Below are 21,600 nucleotides of genomic sequence, written 5' to 3'. Positions count from 1 at the left end.
TGGATTTACCTTAAGATCTTGAACCAATACTAAATTTATCCCAATGACAACCAACATTATATCATAACTCGCAAAATATTTAAATTAGGTAGATCATGTTTTTCTTGAGATGAGTGGCTTCAGGGACTTTGGGGTATTATTTGTGTTTGGTGCACAGGTTCAAGTTTACAAGTTTACAATATGGATTTAATTTGAGGCATCAAACCCTTAGGTGGCATTATAAATGTTTTTGTAAAATGATTTTCAAGGCTTCTTTCCGTGACAGTAGACAATAATGAGCATCTCCTTACATTTATTACATTTGTCAGTAAACTAATTATTGGTGACAGGACAGAATTGTTGGTTGAGAAGAAAATTCAGATTTGTTTTGGTTTCTGTTATTTTGGTACAATTCAGGGCATGGGCAGTATCCTATTTATTAGTTTTTATTTTGCTCAAGGCTAGTGGTGTACCACTGAATCAAAGTTCTACTTTTGGCACGTGTGGGTGTGGGTGTGCATGTATGTATGTATGTATGCATGCATGTATGTATGCATGCATGCATGTATGTATATATGTGTGTATGTGTCTGTATGTGTTATAGGAGATAAGAGTAATGGACTGCCTGCCATTCAAACTTAAAGACTGTGATCCTCAGCTCTCTGTCCCTTGAGTAGCTAGTTTTGCAGAATGACTTTTTCATGTTGCAGTGAAAAACTTACTTTGAACTAAATTCTACTATCTTCATGCCTAAATTTATAAACAAATCTAACTCCTTCTTACCAACTGGCAGTGTTGTGACAGAATTTAAATGGATAAATTAACTAATTAATTAATTTCTTATTTTATATTTATATGAAGAACTTTTGATCAAATCCCAAAACTTTTCATAGCTTTTAGGATTGGCGTTTAAACGTTATCAGTTAACTAACTATACTAACTAGTTAAACTTAGTTTTGTCATTTAACTAATGTATGAACTCTAGTTCTTTTAAAGCTTACTTTCACTAAGATTCAAGTCCAAGCAAACACAGTGATTAAAGAGTGGATAATTTTGACTTTGTAAATTTTAATTTATTTTCCACCTTTATTTTTACATTTTACAGGAGAAACTCTGAGGTTAAATGAAAAAGAAGAAAACATATAAATGTGTAGCAGGAAAACAAATACCCCGAGTTTCGAGGCATTTGTCAGAGTTTCACTGAGCTGTAATGACCATATTCTGTCTTGAGTTTGTTGTGTTTCCTAGAGTAACTGGGCTGTGACGTCTGGCAGCTCTGAAGGACCAATTGGTTTAGTTTGGATTCCACCAAGGAGGCTATTTCCTTGTGATGTTAATGTTTACTTCTGACCTTAAAAGAGAAATTTGCATACTCGTTATAAATGAACGCTATTATTTCACAAGGGACTATAGAGCTTTGCTTTATTAAGGATCATAAAACACTGGAGTCAAAGTGTTTTCCAGGCTGTAAGGAAATGGCTTTGAGGCTCCTGAAATCATAAACCATGTCTTATTTGTCTCAAATATACAAGGGCCTGGCACCTGGTTTTAGTTTAAATAAAAGTTGACTTACATTTTATGTTTGGTAACTATGTTTGCATCTATAGAGACTCAAAGGCCATATCATCTTTTGAGAAATGTGTTACAAATGTATAAAATGCACTAAATATGTGAAAGAATGGGTAGCTATAGTAGAACAATGTTCTGTTGTCTTAGTTGTACCTTGATCCATAAAATTACCACAGCATGGGATTTAGTTATTACTGTTTCCACCTGTTTGTGACGACCACTTTGGCCATAGGCATCCATAGAAAATAACCAGTATGGTAGTTAGTAGACCTTTACAATCTTTTCAGAGCAGCTCATGATCGCCAATTTCCCATTGTTTAGCACCCCCGTAAATCATCAATAACCTTCTTATTCAAAGAAATGATTTACTCCATCCCCACAAAAATAAAATTTAAGAAAAACCAAACGAAACCAAATCAAATAAAAACAGCAGGCACACATGTCTACAGGCTATGTATTTATAGATATTAACCGCCACCATATCCCATTAAGATTACATTAGCAATGTTTTTTGAATTAGATTAGTTGTGTTGATTCTACTTCTGCAGTATTTTATATTTCAATTCAACTTTTCTCTTGTAGCTGTATTTTGGGGTGATATTGCCTTAGACGATGAAGACTTAAATATCTTTCAAATAGATAGGACGATTGATCTGACACAGAACCCTTTCGGAAGAGCTGGACATACCACAGGTACAGCTGATTACCTGACTTGTTCATATTCATTGTGGAGAATGTACTCTTGGAATGCCATATATATTCTTTGGATCATTATTAATGTCCCACTTTAATTGCTTGCATGGAAATGAACATGTAGCAGTTTAGGTTTCATGCATGGTTTTTGTTGTATTATTTTAACAGACACACTGAGGTGTTTATGTAAGGTTAAGTACGTTGCACATAGTAACCTTCTAATTTTCTATAACAACGCAATGAAATTCAGTAGTAATTGGATTGTAATTTGCATATGAGGAGATGAAATTGAGTAGTCATATAGTGTTCTTATTGTCATAGAGCTGGGAAATGACTGAATCACAACCAAAATTCAGTTCTAAGAAAGGACACATAGTCTAGCCTTATTTATTTATCTCTGCTTTGGATAGTTAGTTGAAAAATGTGGATTATTCATAGAGTATATGGAAACTTCTTTAGCAATATTTTTGTATCTATCCAGATCTATCTTTATAACTTTTAGGAAAACCCCACAAGACAAATTCTATTTTTGTTTTTTTGAACATGTTTAGATTGTGTGTGTGAAAATTGAAGTATTTTAGAAATTCTTCAGTTCTCACTTTAAAGTATCTTAGTTAAAATGAAAGAATTTCTTAGAGAGATTTGTATTCTGTATTCTATACTGGAGAAAAAAATGGGAGGCTAAAAGAAGAAAAACACTTTTTCCCATAGTTCTGATAGAATATTTATTTTTTTATTTTTATTTTTATTATTTTTTGGGGGGGTCCGGTCATGGGGCCTGAACTCTGGGCCTGGGTACTGTCCTTTAGCTCTTCAACTCAAGGCTAGCGCTCTACCACTTGAGACACAGCACCACTTCCGGCTTTTTTCTTTTTGCTTATGTGGTGCTGGGGAATCAAACCCAGGGCCTCATGCATGCGAGGCAAGCGCTCTACCACTGAGCCACCTTCCCAGCCCCCTGATTAGAATATTTAATTGAGGCTATGCCTTTTGATCTCATTGCATTCTCAGTGCAGTTCGGATTTTCTTCTTCTATTTCATGAAAATTAAATATATAGTTTCTTTGTAGTATCTAAGAGACAGTATATATTAGATGTAAGGATTACTGTGAATCAGTGTTTCCATTTATGTTTGTTTCCATTTATGTTTATTACAACATTTTTGTTACTACGAATGGAGAAATTAAGATGACTTAAGAAACACCAGTGCATTGTCCTCTTAGATTCCATAGTTGTTAGCAGTTTATCATATTTTCTTTGAGGTATTTACAAAACAACATTTTGACATTAATTGAAGGATATATATATATAATATGTTTATATAAAGTATACAATACCAAAATGCTGTTTATTGATTAATTTCGGCACTAGGCATTGACTGCAGACTCTCCTCATTCCTTCTTTAAACACTTTAGCACTGGTAGATTAGTGAAAACTCTCTAAGAACAAAGACTTTATTCCAGCTGAGAAAATTACTCGAAACAAGAACATGTACTGGTCAAAAATAATGTGTCCTTTATATACATCTGAGAAATGAATCATTGCAAGGGCACATCTTGTTTTACAGTGGACGCGTAGCACATGTCTTGGAGGTATTCATTGGCATTCCCTTTCTAGTTGCTGCTTCCCACTTCATGCTGCTGTGGAAGCCTTTGTTTTGGATGATGAAGGGATGATCATACTCAGAAAAATCCTAGATTCATTGGACGTAGCATTGCCGGCTTCTGTTCAACTTTTCATTAGCTTTCATGTTTTTTAGGACATTTCTTTCACTTTTCCCTCACCTCACATTGGAGTCTTAATTTTCAGTCATTTGAGGTTTATTAAAACTCTATTAAAATTTTAAGTTTCATTTAAACTTAAGCCCTCTGAGAATAGAACTGGAAGAAAAGTAACTTGATTTTAAACATATAAAATATGTCAGATTATACTCTTAATAAGAAAACATTATTTGAAATGCATATATGACAGGAATACACATGTGAAAATTCAGTGGTAATTTGCACAATTCCGGTAAATTTCCTAAAATTTACAAATGTAAGCTCTGTATTTTTTCTAACTGCTTCATTTCTTTCTGTTCATTCATGTATGCTGTGTTTTTCATTATTTTCAAAATTTATAGTTTTTCTATAAATCTTTATTAACATGTCTATTTTCATTGTTTTAGAACATGTGACAGACCACACTTTTTCTTTTTTCCTATTTCACTAAACTACCAATGTCGCATTCTATTTAAATTGGCATGAAACTTATTAAATGTTCAAAAAAGTTACTCCCAACACTGTTTTAATAGCCTTGAAACACTGATTTGTTAATTCTGTAGTTCATCCTATCCTTGTAATAATCTGATTCTTACACAATGATACATCTATTTCCTCATAATAAATTCCCTTTATAACTCTATTCCTATATGTTTCAGACCTGTCAAAGATAGCCAGTCACCACAAATGGTCATTTCAAACACATAGATGCCTAGTTTAACAAGGTTTCTAGTAGCATTTTAGGAATGCACACATTTAAGTATGACCTCATCTTTCTAAAATGTTGGATGGAAAAAAGTCTGAAAGCTTTTCCTCAAGATGCACAGCAAAAATGTGACTGTGTAATGCAAATAATTAGACTATTATTTGTCAGTGAACAAACACTCTTAGTTGCCTTATAAGGACTTTGGAGTTTTCCTTTGGGTGGCATCTGTGGAAGTAGATTTTATTGTCTGTTTTTAGCTTCTACCTAGGTGTTTTAGTATTAATTTCAAAGGCAAAATTGATAGTGGAAGGGAATAGTTCAAAATCCGAGAATAGTTTTATCGTCTTAGGGATTTCTGCTTCTATTTAAAAAATTTTTAACCCAAAGCACATATAAACACTTTTCGATGTACAAATGCTTCTGCATTAGTTCCATTGCATGATTTCTTTTTTCCTTTCCTTTTTTTTTTTTTTTTAGTGATGCTTCTTTCTTACTTTTCTATTAAAATTTAAGAAGAAGGAAAATAACCTTTGGACAGCCTTTTATGAAAATTGTGGATATGAAGGGATTTGGACTAGTGCCGAATTCTCTGGTTCCTAATTTGTCAGAACCTAGCCTTTCTCATCTTGGTTCTTAAAACTGAAAAAGATATGTTTGTACTCCTCGCTTCTGTTCTATACATACTCAGAAATTTCTATTGTAGGAGAATGTTTTGTCACGGACCATTCATTTAGATCCTCACCTTTGACTTTCCCCCTCATTCTATGTTACTAGATTCTTACCATTTAGAAAAGCTAATTTTCAAAATTTACTTGAATGTGTTCTGATTCATTATTTTATTATTATTAATTTTTACATTCTCAAAGTATATCCAAGCTTTGGAGTAGAACTTGTGCTACAAGCTCTTTCTTCCAGCGTTTGCATTTCCATGACTGCTGTGGCATCTGAAAATTCTGTTTGCATAGGGGAAATAGCTGGAAGGCAGTCAACAGGGCAGAACAACTGTGCTGTCATTCGGCATAGCAGTATGTGGTGTCAAGGGCACAGGGAAGAAAAATGTCTCAAATTATCCATAGATGACTCAATTACTAAGATGTCCAAATAAAGTAATTGAGGTTTCTTTGTGCATTTCTCCCACCTCCTTATGTTCAGTTGCCAGCATTTGAGGGTGTAGAACTTTTAACCTCTGCAGAGTTCCTAGAGCGTCGTGACGCTAACACTTTGAGACCACAAAAATCAGATGGCCGTAGAAAATCAGTGTCATTTATTCTTATTGTTCATCAATGTGATGTTTTTATTATTGCAAGAGTTTTACAGTACACGAGTTCAACTGAACTATGTTCTTTTCTTTTTCCAGGTGGGCTTGGAGACCATGGTATGTCAAAGAAACGAGGGGGTCTCTATCAACTTATAGACAGGATAAGAAGAATTGGCTCTGGTATATCCATCTTTAACGCTCATATTCTTAACTTGGTGTGCAATGGATATCATACTCATACAAGTTCGGTTTATTTAAACCAGAGTACTTTTGTGATGTGAAGTGTTAAAGGATATATGCTAGCTAAGAGTCCCTTATTCATTTTTATTAACCACATCTCTCTCTATACATACATGTATGCATATATTAAATCTACATCTACATTTTCATCTATGTTATCTATCATTTATTACCTATCTGTGTGTCTGTCTGTCTATCTACCTACCTATCTATCTATTTGAAGTAGGGAGATTGGGTCTGTCCAGCACCATCTTGGCCACATGATGGCTGGTAGGGTCTGGCATGTTGTCTTCATGGTGGAGGAATCTGAAGCCCCTGCCTTCCAGGTGATGGGTGTGCCTGAATTCCTGAAGGCAGGGTAGGGAGTTGGATGATAGCTTACTAAACCTGTCCAGTGCCTGGGACTGGGAGTGTCCTGTAACCCTGCATCCTGACCTGACCCTTTTTAGGCCTGGACCACCTCAGGCACCATTAAACCCTGCCATGTGTCTCCAAGTTTGAGTCTTGTCTTTTGTCTCCGGTCACCAAGACATCCCACTTCAACCCTCCACCGGAGCTGAATTGGTCTGTTGGTATTGTTTGTGTTTTTGCTTTTCTGGTCTTAATGGCTCAATTTCCTCACAGTTTAAGTGTATTTGCTGGCTGCTGGTCTCTGAGACACCATGCAGTCACTGACTTTTAATAAAAACTTCAAGATTCGACCTCTCAAAATGTGGCTTCTCCATTGTCTTGCCATATAATCTGTCTGTCTGTCTGTCTATCTATCATGGTACTAGGAGTTGAACTCTGGGCCTCTCACTTACTAGGCAAGCATTTTATCTCTAGCAACACTCAGTTCTCCTTGCTTTATTATTTTTGGGATAAGGTTATATGTCCAGGCCAGAGTAGACCATAATCCTCCAGCTTATGTTTCCCATGTAGCAGGGATTACAGATGTGTGTCATTTTACCCAGGTGTTTGTTGAGATGATAACTTTGCTAACTTTGTGCTTGTGCTGGCTTAAAACTGTGCTCCTCACAGTCTTCACTTTCTCAGTAGCTGGGATTATAGGTGGGCGTCACCACAACTGGCTTTTGATTTAAGTTCTATATTTGTGACAATTCTTATCATTTATTTTAAGCTTCCCTTTACTTGGAAATGCATTAGAGCTGGGCACCAGTGGCTTACACCAATAATCCTAGCTACTCAGGAGGCTGACATCTGAGAATTGAGGCTAGAAGTCAGCCCCTGTGGGGTCTGCAAGACTCTAATCTCCAATTACCCATCACAAAGTAAAGCTGTGGTTCAAATGGTAGAGTGCTGGCCTTGAGCAAAACAAGCTCAGGTACAGTGCCCAGGCACAGAGGTGAAGCCCCAGAATACAATACACATAAAACAAAATTTTAAATATTCAGAGTATATGCTTTTGAAGACTAATTTTCCTAAACAAAAATCTTTGCTCCAGAGCATCAAAAGCTTAGACATGCTCAGGATATAGATATCGGGGAAGCTATTTGTTGTGTCAGTATATATACTAGTGGAAGGGCATTTGTCTCAACTGTGATGGAAAAGTTATAAGAATTGTGCTAGTCTGTGAAAAGCAGAAACACTAACAAAACATGAAATCCTAGCAAGGAAATAAATGACTATATACATGCAGCTGCTCTAGCATAGACAGAATTTTATGAGGGCTAGTTTTGTGCATTACATACCTTGGAATTTTGCAGATAGTGAGGATGAATCTGAGAGGACTGGAAGAGAGAGACCCTATTAATTAAGCTGGCTAAGAGCATGTCTACTATAACTATATTCTGTAATATTCATAATTTTAGACTCCATTACCGAATACAAATCTTGAATAAAAGCTAAAAGATTTAGTTAAAATAGGATCTTTTTTTAACTTTGCATAGGTTTTTTAAATTATTTATTTATTTATTTAATTGTGTAAATACTGTACAGAGGGGTTACAATTACATGGGCAAGGTAATGAGTACATTTCTTATCAAGCATTGTTGCTTCCTCTTTGTCCCCATCTGCCCACCCCTCTCCCCCCCTCAAAGTTGTAAAGCTTGTTTTTCGGCATAATGTCTTATACATCTCATTGTTGCAATGGATCCACCTGTTGGAAAGGATGTGGACAGAAGAGAACCTTACTGCATTGTTGGTGGGAGTGTAAACTTATTCAACCACTTTGGAAAGCAGTATGGAGGTTCCACAAAAGACTCCACATAGAGCTTCCCTATGACCCAGCAATCCCACTTTTGGGCATTTACCCAAATGATCACAAACAAGACCACACTAAAGCTACCAGAACAACTATGTTTATTGCAGCATTATTTACCATAGCTAAGATATGGAACCAATGCAGATGCCCCTCAGTAGATGAATGGATCAAAAAATGTGGTATATATACACAATGGAATTCTATGCCTCTATCAGAAAGAATGACATTGCCCCATTTGTTAGGAAATGGAAAGACTTGGAAAAAATTATATTAAGTGAAGTAAGCCAAGCCCAAAGAAACATAGGTCCCATGGTTTCCCTTCTTTGCAATAACTAGTATATGTCTGAGACAAGCAAAAATGGTCAGATAAGTTGATATTAGGCAAAATAGGAGCTTTTTGACTACCACAGAGATTCATCATTTTTCTCTGGCCTTCCAAGCTTACCTGATTCATATCTGCTGTTGTATAAAAATGCATCAAATCTGTAAATAGAAATAGTTCTTGGATGTGAAATACTTAACTATTTTTAATGTTTTTTGTAAGTACGCATTTTTTAAATTTTTTTGACTCCAGGCACATTTAAGCAAATCTCCAAATAAGACATTTCAAAGTTTTGTCCTTTAAGAGGTAAGTGATTTCTTGACCCATGACTTGTGTTTCACAGAATGTCTTAAATGTCACTGCAGGCTTGGAGCAAAACAACACAGTGAAGGCAAAAATACCTCTAAAATTCTCAGGGCAATATGAGAAAAATCGAGTTCCCAGAGCTGCTACATCTCGGACTGAAAGAGTATGGCCTGGAGGTGTGATTCCTTATGTCATTGGAGGCAACTTTACTGGTAAGATACTGTCAGCATGTCTGTTGTGGTGAAGAAAGAAAAACTACCATGTAGACTGAGTGTTTTTTTTTTTTTTAATTTACAATAGTACTACATAAAACATAGCATCTAGTTTAAACTCGGAGAAATACGGTAATTCACATAGGTTACTAACTGAAAAGATTTGAGCTTGAAGACAACTCCCTGGAGTCTTGTGTTGTAAGAGTGTACAGTACTGTTCTGAAACTGAGGTTCAAGTGTATCTGTTAGCTCTGGGGTCTAATCTCTCTTTCATGGACAGGAACAATAGATACACCATTTATGGAGCCTTGCACCAACATATTTGTAGAAGTAGTAAACTTTAACAAAGTGAGTGTGGATTCTCAGCAGTGACTCATTCCTGGTGCTCCAAGCTAGGTTTCTGTGGTTGATGATAGCTAGGGCATTCTTAGCCACCCAGCCAGGCTCAGACTGGAGGAAGCTACCACAGAGCACTCCTTCCTGGCACAGACACTGTTTTCTTAAAGTCATGTGATTTTTTTCCCCCCAGGCAGCCAGCGTGCCATGTTCAAGCAGGCCATGAGGCACTGGGAAAAGCATACGTGTGTGACTTTCATTGAAAGGAGTGATGAAGAGAGCTACATTGTGTTCACCTATAGGCCTTGTGGGTAAGTAGAAATGGAAGGATAGCAGGAAGTTGCCAGGACAAGGAGAGGAAATTAAAACCATTCATTCCTTAATGTGGACATGGTCCTACTAGACACATTTACTGTGATGATCACAGAAGTTGGTGTCTCTATGACCACAGCCAATTTCTCTTGTAACAAAGGCATTCCTACTCACCTCATTAGAACTTTGAGTGACTCTGTCCAGTGTTTCTATTGGGGTCCTTGTAGAAATCTATGCAGTTAACTCCACAGTGCTGCGATGTACCTTGTATGCTGGTTTTTCTCCCTATTCTATGCCGGGAATCAGTTCATCTACATCCCAGCATTTCACACATGGGCGAAATGTGCTCCTGCTCCTCTGTCTGTCTTCACCCATTTGCTGTTATTGCTGCTACCTTATAAACCTGATGGTTAGAGCAAGATGGTAGTTATTCTGCAATGAATTGTTGCTTTCTACATCCTGTGATAGGTGGTGTCTTTCAGATTTGATTCCTACAGGATAAACTCCTACTTTTCAAACTTAAATTCCATGAACTGGGATAATGCTGTGTTACATCTGAATATGCATTTCCACAGCCTTACTGACATTTTACATTTTATTTTAAAAGAGAGCACTCATTCCAGCTCCTTGGAGAACAAGGCATGTACATCAATAATATCCCTGAACATTTTGGGAAATACTAGCTTGAGAATGAATCCAGATTCCTTGATATGACATTTAAAGAATGTCATAAACTAACCACAACATCGACTTCCAGCTGCTTCCGCCACCACATCTCCCCATAAATCCCATCGTCCAGCCAAGACGCAATCATAGCAGTTTTCCAAGCTGTGCTGTGTGCTTTAAAATGTCTTTGGTTATAGAAGTTTTCAAACTTCTCTCTCCTGTTTTTTAGTGCATTTGAATTCATATTTAAATGAATCAAATTTATGATTAAACTCAGCCTTTTCTTTTCCTAAGATTTGATAGACTATATGATCTGTTTATGTCTTGCTATGTAAGTATCTGGACTTGCAGTTTATGACCACTTTTGTGATGGACCATTGCAAAATAGTGATTTTTCTAATCGAATTTTTAAAATCTCAGTACCTTGAGCTTGCTATAATTGAGTCATACCCCCAGTCATTGTTTGCTTTTAGAGTTCCTGACCTTTTTTTTTTTTTTTTTTTGCCAGTATTGGGGCTTGAATTTAGGGCCTCACACTTGTCCATCTGGCTATTTTGGCTGGTTCTCTATTTGAGCATGCTTCCTGCACAACTTTTAACAGGTTGTATTAGAGATGGAGTGATGTGGAAATTTCTGCCTGAGCTGGTTCTGAACTATAAATCTTTCAGATTTATCACTCCTAAGAAGCTGGGACTACAATTGTAAACTGTTTACACCTAGCTTCAGTTTGTCTTGAAAACAGGATCTCCCACTGCTTTGCCCGTGTTGGCCTGCAGTGGTGATACTATTACCTCCATTTCCTGAGTAGCTAGGATGACTCCTGGCTCAGTTTTGACAGAGGATCTTGTTCATGTTTGTCTGGGTCCACCTGGAACCAGGATCTTTTTGTTTCTGCCTCCTGGTAGTTTCCAACTGTTCTTATAGTTCTATTTTTACATTTCTTAGCTAAAATTTCTTCTAAAAAAAGAAAATTTTTGTTAATCTTCTAGAGCTGTTTGAACACTCTGTGGTGACATTGACAAACAGAAGTAAAAATAAAGAATTCTTTTAGTTCTTGACCTAATGAAATGTAGTAATTTTGGAGAGGGCGGGGGTTTGAATTATTTTGCCATGTATTCCATCTTTATTTTACCATACATTCCTAGAACGCAGTTTAATTTAAAACACGTGATGTATTTCAATTTTGGCTATGAGTGACAGTAATTTAGACATCATTACCTTTCTAGATACTTTTGGATAATGCTATAAATTATTATTAAGCAATGTTTAATAATTAAGTGATGTTTCTGTCCAAATTACTCTAATTTTGGCTGGATGGATTTTGGTTACACTTGAAAAGCCTCCTACTTGTATACATCTATTTAATATTTTAAAAGTTCACATCTTAACTGCCTTCCTTCCTTCCTTCCCTTCCTTCTGAATATCTGATTCAAGCCATAGATCAGCTTACTTATTTCTAAATACATAGTATTTTTAGATCAATGCATCTTCCTTCCCACCTTTACATTTAGAAAAACAAACATGTACTTAGCACATACTACTTAATCACTCAAGTTTTGGTCTCAGTAAATGCATTTTTTAGGATTTCTCACTCTGTTTTATCTTTACAGATTACTCTTTCTCATTTACTATCATACCTTTGTGTTTTGCTCAGGAAAGTTTAGCTGTTTAGAACGTTTTCCCCTTACTCTTCTCAGTGGAAATCTCTCCATTTTCACTGATGACTGAGCTTCCCTCAGTGAAGTTTTGCTCTATGAACAGCTGTGTATCTGTATCTTGCTGGGTCAATGATTAGGGCAGTTCATATACCTCTTTTTCCCTAACAGTGCTCACATTCAGAATTTCTTTTGCAAACTACTATATTCTCATAATATAACCACGCATGACTCAGTTTGGGTCTTGCTATGCTATCATCAGGTTATTCAGTTTTATCATTATTACATTAAAGCAGCAGGAATTTTAGTTTAAATCTCCAAAATTTGCAGGGTGTCTTGTTTTCCTGTGTCTAACTTATATTAGATAAATGATGAATAACCTTTTGAGTATGGGATTAGTACTGTGTACAATTAACCATATTATTTTAAAAATTATTCTGAGATTTGGGGAAAGTATATATTGATTTTCACCGTTTCCTACTAGTTACCTCTCTCTTCTTTCTATTATTGAATTATTAAGCCTTCAAGTGCTGTAATAGATTTACAGATGAGTGTATCTTGTTTTATCTATTGGGATGAGATGGGTTAAAATTCGTAGGAATTTAAAGCCTTAGGAAACGATTGATAAAAATAAGATGGGAGGACATGGTTGGTGTGTCAAATGCATTTATATTGGAAGATAAAATAGTGAAAGTCTGTTTAATCACTTGATCAATTCATTTTGACACTGTTCTCTTAATTTTGTAAATTTTTAAAAGAGTTTTTTCCAATTCCCCATCCACATCTATTTTGTTCCAGATGCTGTTCCTATGTAGGTCGGCGGGGAAATGGTCCTCAGGCCATCTCCATTGGAAAGAACTGTGATAAATTTGGAATTGTTGTTCATGAACTAGGTCATGTGATAGGTTTTTGGCATGAGCACACACGGCCAGATCGAGACAACCATGTGACCATCATTAGAGAGAATATCCAGCCAGGTGAGAACTTTCAGGACATGTGCACTTAATTATCTTGTAAAGAGTGTCATCATTTTTGATACAGTAAAAACTTTGATTTATTAAAAACTACCCATCATGTATTTGTATTATTTTTCTTAGAGATTGAATGATCTCATGCATTTTTAAGGCTCGCTTTCTCTCTTAACATCTAGTTATTTATAAACTCTATTGAAAGAACCTAAATTAATGTTACTAAATGATTTTTTTCTTTAAGCATTTTACTTAGCATTATAATTTATGTTAAATGAATCTACAAAGAGTTCAGGGTTTACCCTGACATGAACTGCAACCACAGAAATTCATGTTATATCAAGTATAATTTCTGGAAAAAAGTTTAGCCAAATGAAGCATTTCCAGGACAGTTTCAGTATTTTCTTGAGATATTTCCTCTTAAACTTGCCTACACTAAAGGCCTATCCTTAAGAATATTTTCAGCAGCTGAAATGTAATTTATTATTAAAAATTAATTTTCTGTGGTAGTTGGATGTGTGCTAATTACCACATCATAAAATTTTGTTTAGCTTTAGCATACAAAAAGGTCAGTAAATTTACATACCAGAAAAATTCAGAAATTTGAAAGTTAATTTTGAAATGGAAATTTTCTTCTAAGGTAGTGTGCTCTTTAAACATAAGCAAAGTAAAGCTATATTATTTTTTATTCATATTTATTTAAGTTACAATGTTGAATCCCTTAGAACTTTCTGTAACAGTGTTGATTTTTATTTGATCTATATATTTGGTTTTAATTATTTATTGAGACACTGTTTTGCATTGGAGATAATGTCAAGAATAATTTCTAAACTTACTGTGGGTTTTGTGCAGATATATGAATGACTGTGAGTGAGAAAAAGTAGTAATTATCCAAGTAAATTATAACAAATACCTTTGGCAAATCAAAAGATATGCCATAAATTAAAATTAAGAAAAGCTTTGAAGAAAAGAAGTAAAGTAGAATTGTTCCAGGTAGATAGGGAATTCTAAAAGTTCTAGGCTATTAGATGTGTTAAAGTTGTTTTCTTCTAGCCACTGTGGCTGCCAAATAAATTGTGAGAGATCAATTGGTAATTATGTGGGAAAGTTAGATTATAGGAAATCTAATCTACCAACAATCTTACTGGCCAATTGATCTATCTATCTATCTATCTATCTATCTATCTATCTATCTATCTATCTATCTATCTATCTGTCTGTCTGTCTGTCTGTCTGTCTGTCTGTCTGTCTGTCTGTCTGTCTGTCTGTCTATCTAAATAGATCTCTATCTATCTATCTATCTATCTATCTATCTATCTATCTATCTATCTATCTATCTATCTATCTATCTATATCTATCTATCTATATCTATCTGAGGGGGTGGGAAGAGAGGAAAGGAGAGAGAAAAAGTGAAAAGAGATTGAAGAAGACATCTGTAGAGTTGGACAGCAAAGAGAAGCACAGCACATTTATACTCTCCTATCCTCAGGGTTCATCTTGCACTTTGCAAGCTTAAAAAGCGAAGTTGACCAGGTGCTGGTGCTCATGCTTGTAATCCTAGCTACTCAGGAAGGTGAGATCTGAGGATCATGTGTCCAAGCCTGTGGGTAGAAAAATCTGTAGGACATCTTACTCCGGTTATCCAAAAAAGCCAGAAGCGGAGATATGGCTCAAGTGATAGAGTGCTGTCTGTAAGCAAAATAGCTAAGGCACAGTGCCTAGGACCTGAGTTCAAGACCCAGGATTTGCACAATAAAAGGGAAATAGTTTTGAAAATTGTTTTAGCTAACAAGGAATAAGGGGTTTGCTCTTGACCACAGTTATTTAGTTTCCTTTGTCTATCAAACATTTTACTATATGGATAAGAAAATGTTAACAAAGATTGTAACTTTAAAACATGTTTCTTACTTTCAAGTAAGTTTCTTATTCAACATGACTATGAATCTAATATGAGGGAGAAATATATAATTAATGTAAATAAATAATACAGTGCCAGACAAATTACAGTTTTTAACTTTTTTTTTTTCTGTTCACTAAACTTTTAGGGCAATTGGAGAAGCAAGAATTATTGGTTAAGCTTTTGTGAGTGATGGGAAGTATTATAAAAGAACAATTGCAGTCTGAAAACGTTCATACTGGAGATGAATTGTCTATACATTTATGATTTACTGACTCAGAAAATATTAGGTGTTACTGCAAAGCAATGTTTGTGAAACACTGATGGACCTAGGCTTTGAATCTCTATGCACATTAGGTTACTGTGATAAGAAGAAAATGCTAAAAAAAAATTTCTGAGGCTTGGATTAAAGTTAGAATATGCCTTCTAGACATTGCCATTTTTTATTGATAAATGTGATTTTCTCTGGTCCTTTGCATCACTGGGACTTGTCCTTTTTTCCATAAAGAAGGCTCATTTTCTTTTAATTTCATCAGGTTATAGCAATGAATCTTTTAAGATGACAACAACAACAACAAACTATGTCACATACATTCAAGTAATCACTTATCATGGTCATCTAATTTTGGATGCAGTTGCTTAATTCTTTCAGAAAGTTTTATGTAGTATTTTGTGTTAGTAAGAGGCTCTGCTCCCCTATTGTGCTCTCAGGTGAAGTCTTTTGGGATAATAACTACAAAATCTGGTCCGTAGGATTCTTTTGTTGTTTTGGTTTCATCTTTTGATGGGATTGGCTGACACGAGTTTTAAGAGCTGCTTTTATGAGAGAGAATACAGGTTGTAATTTTGAAGAATGTTTAAATGGGACATATCTGAATTGTGTGGGATACATTTTTCATTATACAGGCTGGTTAGTTAATTAAAAATTGTTTCATCTCTAAGTGTATTTCTTGTGTGGCTTTATTCAAAGATGGAGTAAAACACTTTAGCATCAGATGGTTCCTTCTGCCTTTGTACAAAGAAGTGTTTACTAAGTTCCATTGCATGATATTATAGTTCTCACTCAATCTCTTTTTCTCTCTTTCTGGTAGTACTGGCTACTGGGGACTCATGCTTTCTAGGAAGGTGCTTTACCACCTAAACCACTCCATCCACTTGTTTTGCTTTGCGGAGGCATGGCTGGACTGTGATCCTCCTATTTCATTTCTCCTTGTCATTAGGATGGAGACACTTTCCTTTGTGCCCAGGGCCACAGCTGGAATAACAGGCACACATCGGGCACTTAGCCATTGGTCCAAATGCTGCCTCATGAATTCTTATTTTGGCCTGGACTGGCCTCAAACTGCCATCCACAATCTCTGCCTCCTAACTAGCTCGGCTTGAGCCATTGCTACTGGAAATTCCATGACTATCTTTCATAAAATTAATGTGATATGATTATATTTGATAGAAATATGGCCGTGGGAATAAGAACCTTTGCTATGTGAGTGGTTTACTAGTTGCCTGTTGAGCTCCAAATGTGAAGTGGAATTCCACCTTATGTTGCAATGTATCAAAGCTTAGTTACATACATGATATGATTTCGCTGCTTCCACTGTGAAAATAGAGTCATGGAAGCCTAAAGTTTATTAAAAGCAATTCTTTGGTTCTGGAACCATGGGTGTAGACCTACAATGTTTGTTTCTTTCTATTTTCAAGAAATAATGTTACCATAAGGAATAAATAGGCCGTTGAATAATCTACTAAACATGAAGATGTCCACGAGTGAAAGTAGCAGATGTGAACTGAAAGTTTGAAGCATATTTTTCATAAAAAAAGGCTCTGATGCTGTATGCCAGTGGCTCACACCTATAATCTTAGCTACTCAGGAGGCTGAGATCTAGAGAATTGTGGTTCAAAGTTAGCTTACACTGAAAACATCTCCACAAAACTCGGTCTCCAAAGTAACCAGAGAAAAACAAGGCTGGAGGTGTGACTCAAATGATAGAGTGCCATTTGAGCAAGCATGCTGAGCAAGTATGACACCCTGTGTTCAAAGCCCGGAAGAACCTTGTTTCAGTTTTAGATGAAAGTAGATTTACTGCTGTTGTTTTATCTTTAGAGATCAAATAGCATAGCTAAAGCCAGCAGACTGTTTATACTAATATTGTGTTTAGCTCTTTTTATAATGTTTCTTAGATTCTAAAGCAGATCATTTTACAAGCACTGCCAAATGTAATTATAAAAGGAAGATGGTCAACTCATTAGATGAACACATTTGTATAATCATTTGTACAGTACTCACAAAAGCAATACGATTTTAAAGAAACAATTTTTTAATATTTTTTATTGTAAACATATTATATAGAGGGTTACAGTTATATGAGTACATTTCCTATCGAGCATTGTTACCCCTCCTTTTTTTCCCCCTACCATCCCCTCCCACCCCACCTCCCCACCTCCTCCCGCCCCCACTCCCAAAAAAGTTGTAAAGTTTGTTTTCAACAGTGTCTTGCAATCTGTTACAATGGGTCAACCTGTATCCTTGTTGCAATATTTCATTATTTCCTTTACCCTCTCCAAATTAGAAAAATGTATGTACAAGATGCAGGGCACCAGAATCAAATACAGTAAAAACAGGGGTTATACTGTGGAGAAAGATCATACAAAAGAAACAAAAAAATCACATGGTACATTATAAGTACATTAAAAACAACAGCAAGAAAGATAAAACCTTGGGGTTCATTTCACTTAGCATCATCTTATATGGTCATATGTTCATAGCTTTTAATCTTTTCTGCTTGTCCTAGGCATATACTAGTTACTGCAAATAAGGGAAACCATGGGACCTATGTTTTTTTGGGCCTGGCTTACTTTACTTAATATAATTTTTTTCAGATTGTACCTTTTGACTTTTAATTATTAAGAAGTGATAAAAGAATATACTTAGACCCTCCCCCATAGTACAACCCCTGTTTTCACTATATTTGATGTCGGTATAATTTGTGGAGGAGATGGGGAAAAACAAGTCGGTTAAGGATACAGGTGGACCCGATGAAACTATGAGAAGTACAACTTGTCATGTCAAAAACGAACTTTACAACTTTGGTGCGGGGGAAGGGGGGGGGTGGGGGGAGGCTGGGAAGGGATGTGAAGGGTAAACAAAGGAGGAGGCTGCAATGCTTTATAAGACATGTACTCATTATATTGCCCATGTAATTGTAACCCCTCTGTACAATATGTTCACAAAAAATGAAAATTAAAATTAAAAATAAATAAATAAAAAATAAAAACCGCTCAGAGCTTAAAAAAAAAGAATATACTTAGAAGTCAAACCCAAAAGGTAATTCTGTTTTGCAGAAATTAATGCATGGATAACTCCAGGATGACTCTTTCAGAAGTATCTTAAAGATTTTTTTCTATTTATTCATTTTCTGGCATGGGTACCTGAGGGCTGGCGTGTCAACACAATTAGCGAGATAAGTCATTTTGCAAAAAGCAGATGCAAGTCTAGGAAGGAATGTAGTCTTGCCTTTTCCACCAGTTAAAAGGATGCTTTGATTTGTTCATTCCTGATTTTTAGGTCAAGAGTATAATTTTCTGAAGATGGAGCCTGGAGAGGTGAACTCTCTTGGGGAAAGATATGACTTTGACAGTATCATGCACTACGCCAGGAACACCTTCTCAAGGTTGGAGTTTCAGGTTATACCTTTTGACTTTTAATTCCTTTCTTCCATGTGACTCCTCACATAACTGTACTTGACTTTAAAACTAGAACCACCTTTAAATATTGCTGTGTCATGGCAAAAACAAAGTAGAAAAACAGCAAGAGCCACCACAGGCATTTATTTAAAGGACATTTTGAACTAGTGTGTGTGTGTGTGTGTGTGTGTGTGTGTGTGTGTGTGTGTGTGTGTGTGTGTGTGTGTGTGTGTGTGTGTGTGTGTGTGTGTGTGTGTGTGTGTGTGTGTGTGTGTGTGTTGTGGATAAAAATACCCACAGCCTTGTGCAGGGTGCAAGCACCCTACAAGTTACTGTGAAAACATGTTCCCCCTCCCAGTTCCTACTAAATACATAAATTAAAAGCAACCGTTAGAATCACATGTTTTAAGCACACAGTTTTGTATTCCTTAATCATAATCAAGTTCAAAAAAGATAGCTAATCATTGTCAGTTGGCAAAGCATTGCTTAAAAAATAGGCATCCTGTGGTTGGCTACATTGTCACACCAGGCAAAGTATGTTTTTTTTTTTTATTGTGAAAATTCCTTACAGAGGGGTTACAATTACATGGGCAAGGTAATGAGTACATTTCTTATCAAGCATTGTTGCCTCCTCCTTTGTTTCCCCTTCCCATCCCTTGCAAAATACGTTTTGTATTGAGCTACTGCTGCTGCTTCTTCTTCTTCTTCTTCTTCTTCTTCTTCTTCTTCTTCTTCTTCTTCTTCTTCTTCTTCTTCTTCTTCTTCTTCTTCTTCTTCTTCTTCTTCTTCTTCCTCCTCCTCCTCCTCCTCCTCCTCCTCCTCCTCCTCCTCCTCCTCCTCCTCCTCCTCCTCCTCCTCCTCCTCCTCCTCCTTCTTCTTCTTTTCTTCTTCTTCTTCTTCTTCTTCTTCTTCTTCTTCTTCTTCTTCTTCTTCTTCTTCTTCTTCTTCTTCTTCTTCTTCTTCTTCTTCTTCTTTCTTCCTCTTCTTCCTCTTCTTCTTCTTCTTCTTCTTCCTCTTGTTCTTCCTTCTTTCTCCTCCTCCTCCTCCTCCTCCTCCTCTTTCTCTTTCTTCTCCTTTTCCTTCTCCTTCTCCTCCTCTTCCTCTTCTTCCTCCTCCTCTTCTCCTCTTCCTCCTCCTGTTCCTCCTCCTCCTACTCCTTTTGGTTACAGCAAAACAATCCTTTGATTGACTTGAATTGGAAAAAAATGTACCTTAGATTTGTGAATTGTAATGTGGTGACTTAAGTGTGGTCTGTTTTTGTTTTGTTCAGGGGGATGTTTCTGGATACCATTCTCCCCTCCCGTGATGATAATGGTATACGTCCAGCCATTGGTCAGAGAACACGTTTAAGCAAAGGAGATATTGCCCAGGCAAGAAAGCTGTATAGATGTCCAGGTATTGCAACTGTAGAAATGCAGACGCAGGGCTCTACTTGACTGTGCGCCTCCAGATACATATGCCATGATTTGACCAACTGTGCTGGGGAACCATGAACACTTCGTAGTTAGTGATCATAAAATGAGGGAGAAAGACCCCCGGAGCACCTAGACCTACAAACAAAGTTCCAGAAGCTGAATGTAAAGCACAGAGACAGCACATTGCTTTCTTTTACATGGAACGAGTAAACAAGAACATTGGATGGTTGATTATCATTAAGTAGGAATAGGATTTCATTCTCAAATGTTTCCTTGTCAGTGTCAACAGGGTATCCTTCCAGAATCAGTTCCTCCGTGAGGGCTTTCTTTCTTTGCAAGGACATTAAGAAAACAGCATAAAAGTGGAAATCTTACTGCTAGGAATTCATCAGTGTGTTGCCAAACAAATAAAAACATTCTAACTACATTTCCAGTGAGTTACTAGATGTTTGACAACTGGCAGAAGTGGGGTAAAATCATGGAGTGAAGATCCTAATTCGAATATTCCAGTGGTCTAAGTTGGTCATATTGTAGACTCTGTAACTACTCTGTACTTAGAATCACTGACATATATCAAAGTAACATATTGCTTGTATACATTTGTGAATTAAATATATTCACTTGTTTTAATTCCACTTTAGGGAATCTACTCAAAGCATGCTGTGTGGCTTTAGTGAGACATCAAATCCTTATAAAATTTATTTTGAAGCAGTTGTGAATTATAATTTTCTCATTGAAACACACTGAACCCCCAAATCATGATTTAGCATCTAAACTGATCTCCAACTTGGAAGCACATTGCTTATGTTAATAAAACCTCCACTCATTTTTTTTTACTTCTGTAAAGCATTAGTGGAATATCTAAATGATTCATCCAACTGGGATAAATTATGTATTTTTGACCTTGAGCATTTTCATTTTCTTCTAAAGCTCCTTCTGTCTGGCTGTCACATCAGAACAAACATTGCTCCTTTAAATTTATTTTGTTGTACAAATATAGTATCTATTTTTTGGAATAAATATTTATACCTCTCAGGCTGTTTTTACAGTTCTATTTTATGCTTTCGGTGCCATTATCTTTCTTTAACACAAGAAATGCAGAACCATTTATAATTTATTGAGGGTTTCATGAGACAAGAATTTGACTGCTGGTAGCTATTGCTCTGTAATATGTTGATATCTCAGTTTGTACTCCTGGTCTCCTTCAGTGAAGGGATTGGTCTTTCCGATTGTTGAGTGACGGTTATAAAAACAAATGGCATCATTGGACTAATCAGTCTTGAATTAGAGTTCCTTAAGGCAGCCTAAGTTCATGAAACCTCATGCCATGCCTGTCCCACACAGCCAGAAAGCCCACAATAGAACGATGCTGACCCCAGTAATACCCAAACAGAGATTGTGGTGCCATGCAGCTAATAACTC

General features: G+C 36.2%; 1 protein-coding gene across 2 annotated transcripts in view; it reads left to right on the top strand.

Moving 5' to 3' along the window:
• The window catches only part of Tll1 (tolloid like 1), a 147,455-nt gene that overhangs the window by 75,899 nt on the left and 49,956 nt on the right, over positions 1-21,600 (top strand). For both annotated transcript variants that reach the window (XM_070016520.1, XM_070016521.1), the window contains exons 2-8: positions 2,131-2,241; positions 6,064-6,144; positions 9,095-9,247; positions 9,777-9,894; positions 13,015-13,193; positions 18,645-18,750; positions 20,034-20,158. In XM_070016520.1, the coding sequence (XP_069872621.1) occupies positions 2,131-2,241; positions 6,064-6,144; positions 9,095-9,247; positions 9,777-9,894; positions 13,015-13,193; positions 18,645-18,750; positions 20,034-20,158 (873 nt within the window). The remainder of the gene's footprint in view (positions 1-2,130; positions 2,242-6,063; positions 6,145-9,094; positions 9,248-9,776; positions 9,895-13,014; positions 13,194-18,644; positions 18,751-20,033; positions 20,159-21,600) is intronic.

This window comes from Dipodomys merriami, unplaced genomic scaffold, assembly GCF_024711535.1.
Source record: "Dipodomys merriami isolate MVZ:Mamm:240054 unplaced genomic scaffold, mDipMer1.0.p SCAF_12, whole genome shotgun sequence".
NCBI classification, from domain to species: Eukaryota; Metazoa; Chordata; class Mammalia; order Rodentia; family Heteromyidae; genus Dipodomys; species Dipodomys merriami.
Note: the sequence above shows the minus strand (reverse complement) of the source record. Positions and strands in the feature narration are given on the sequence as shown.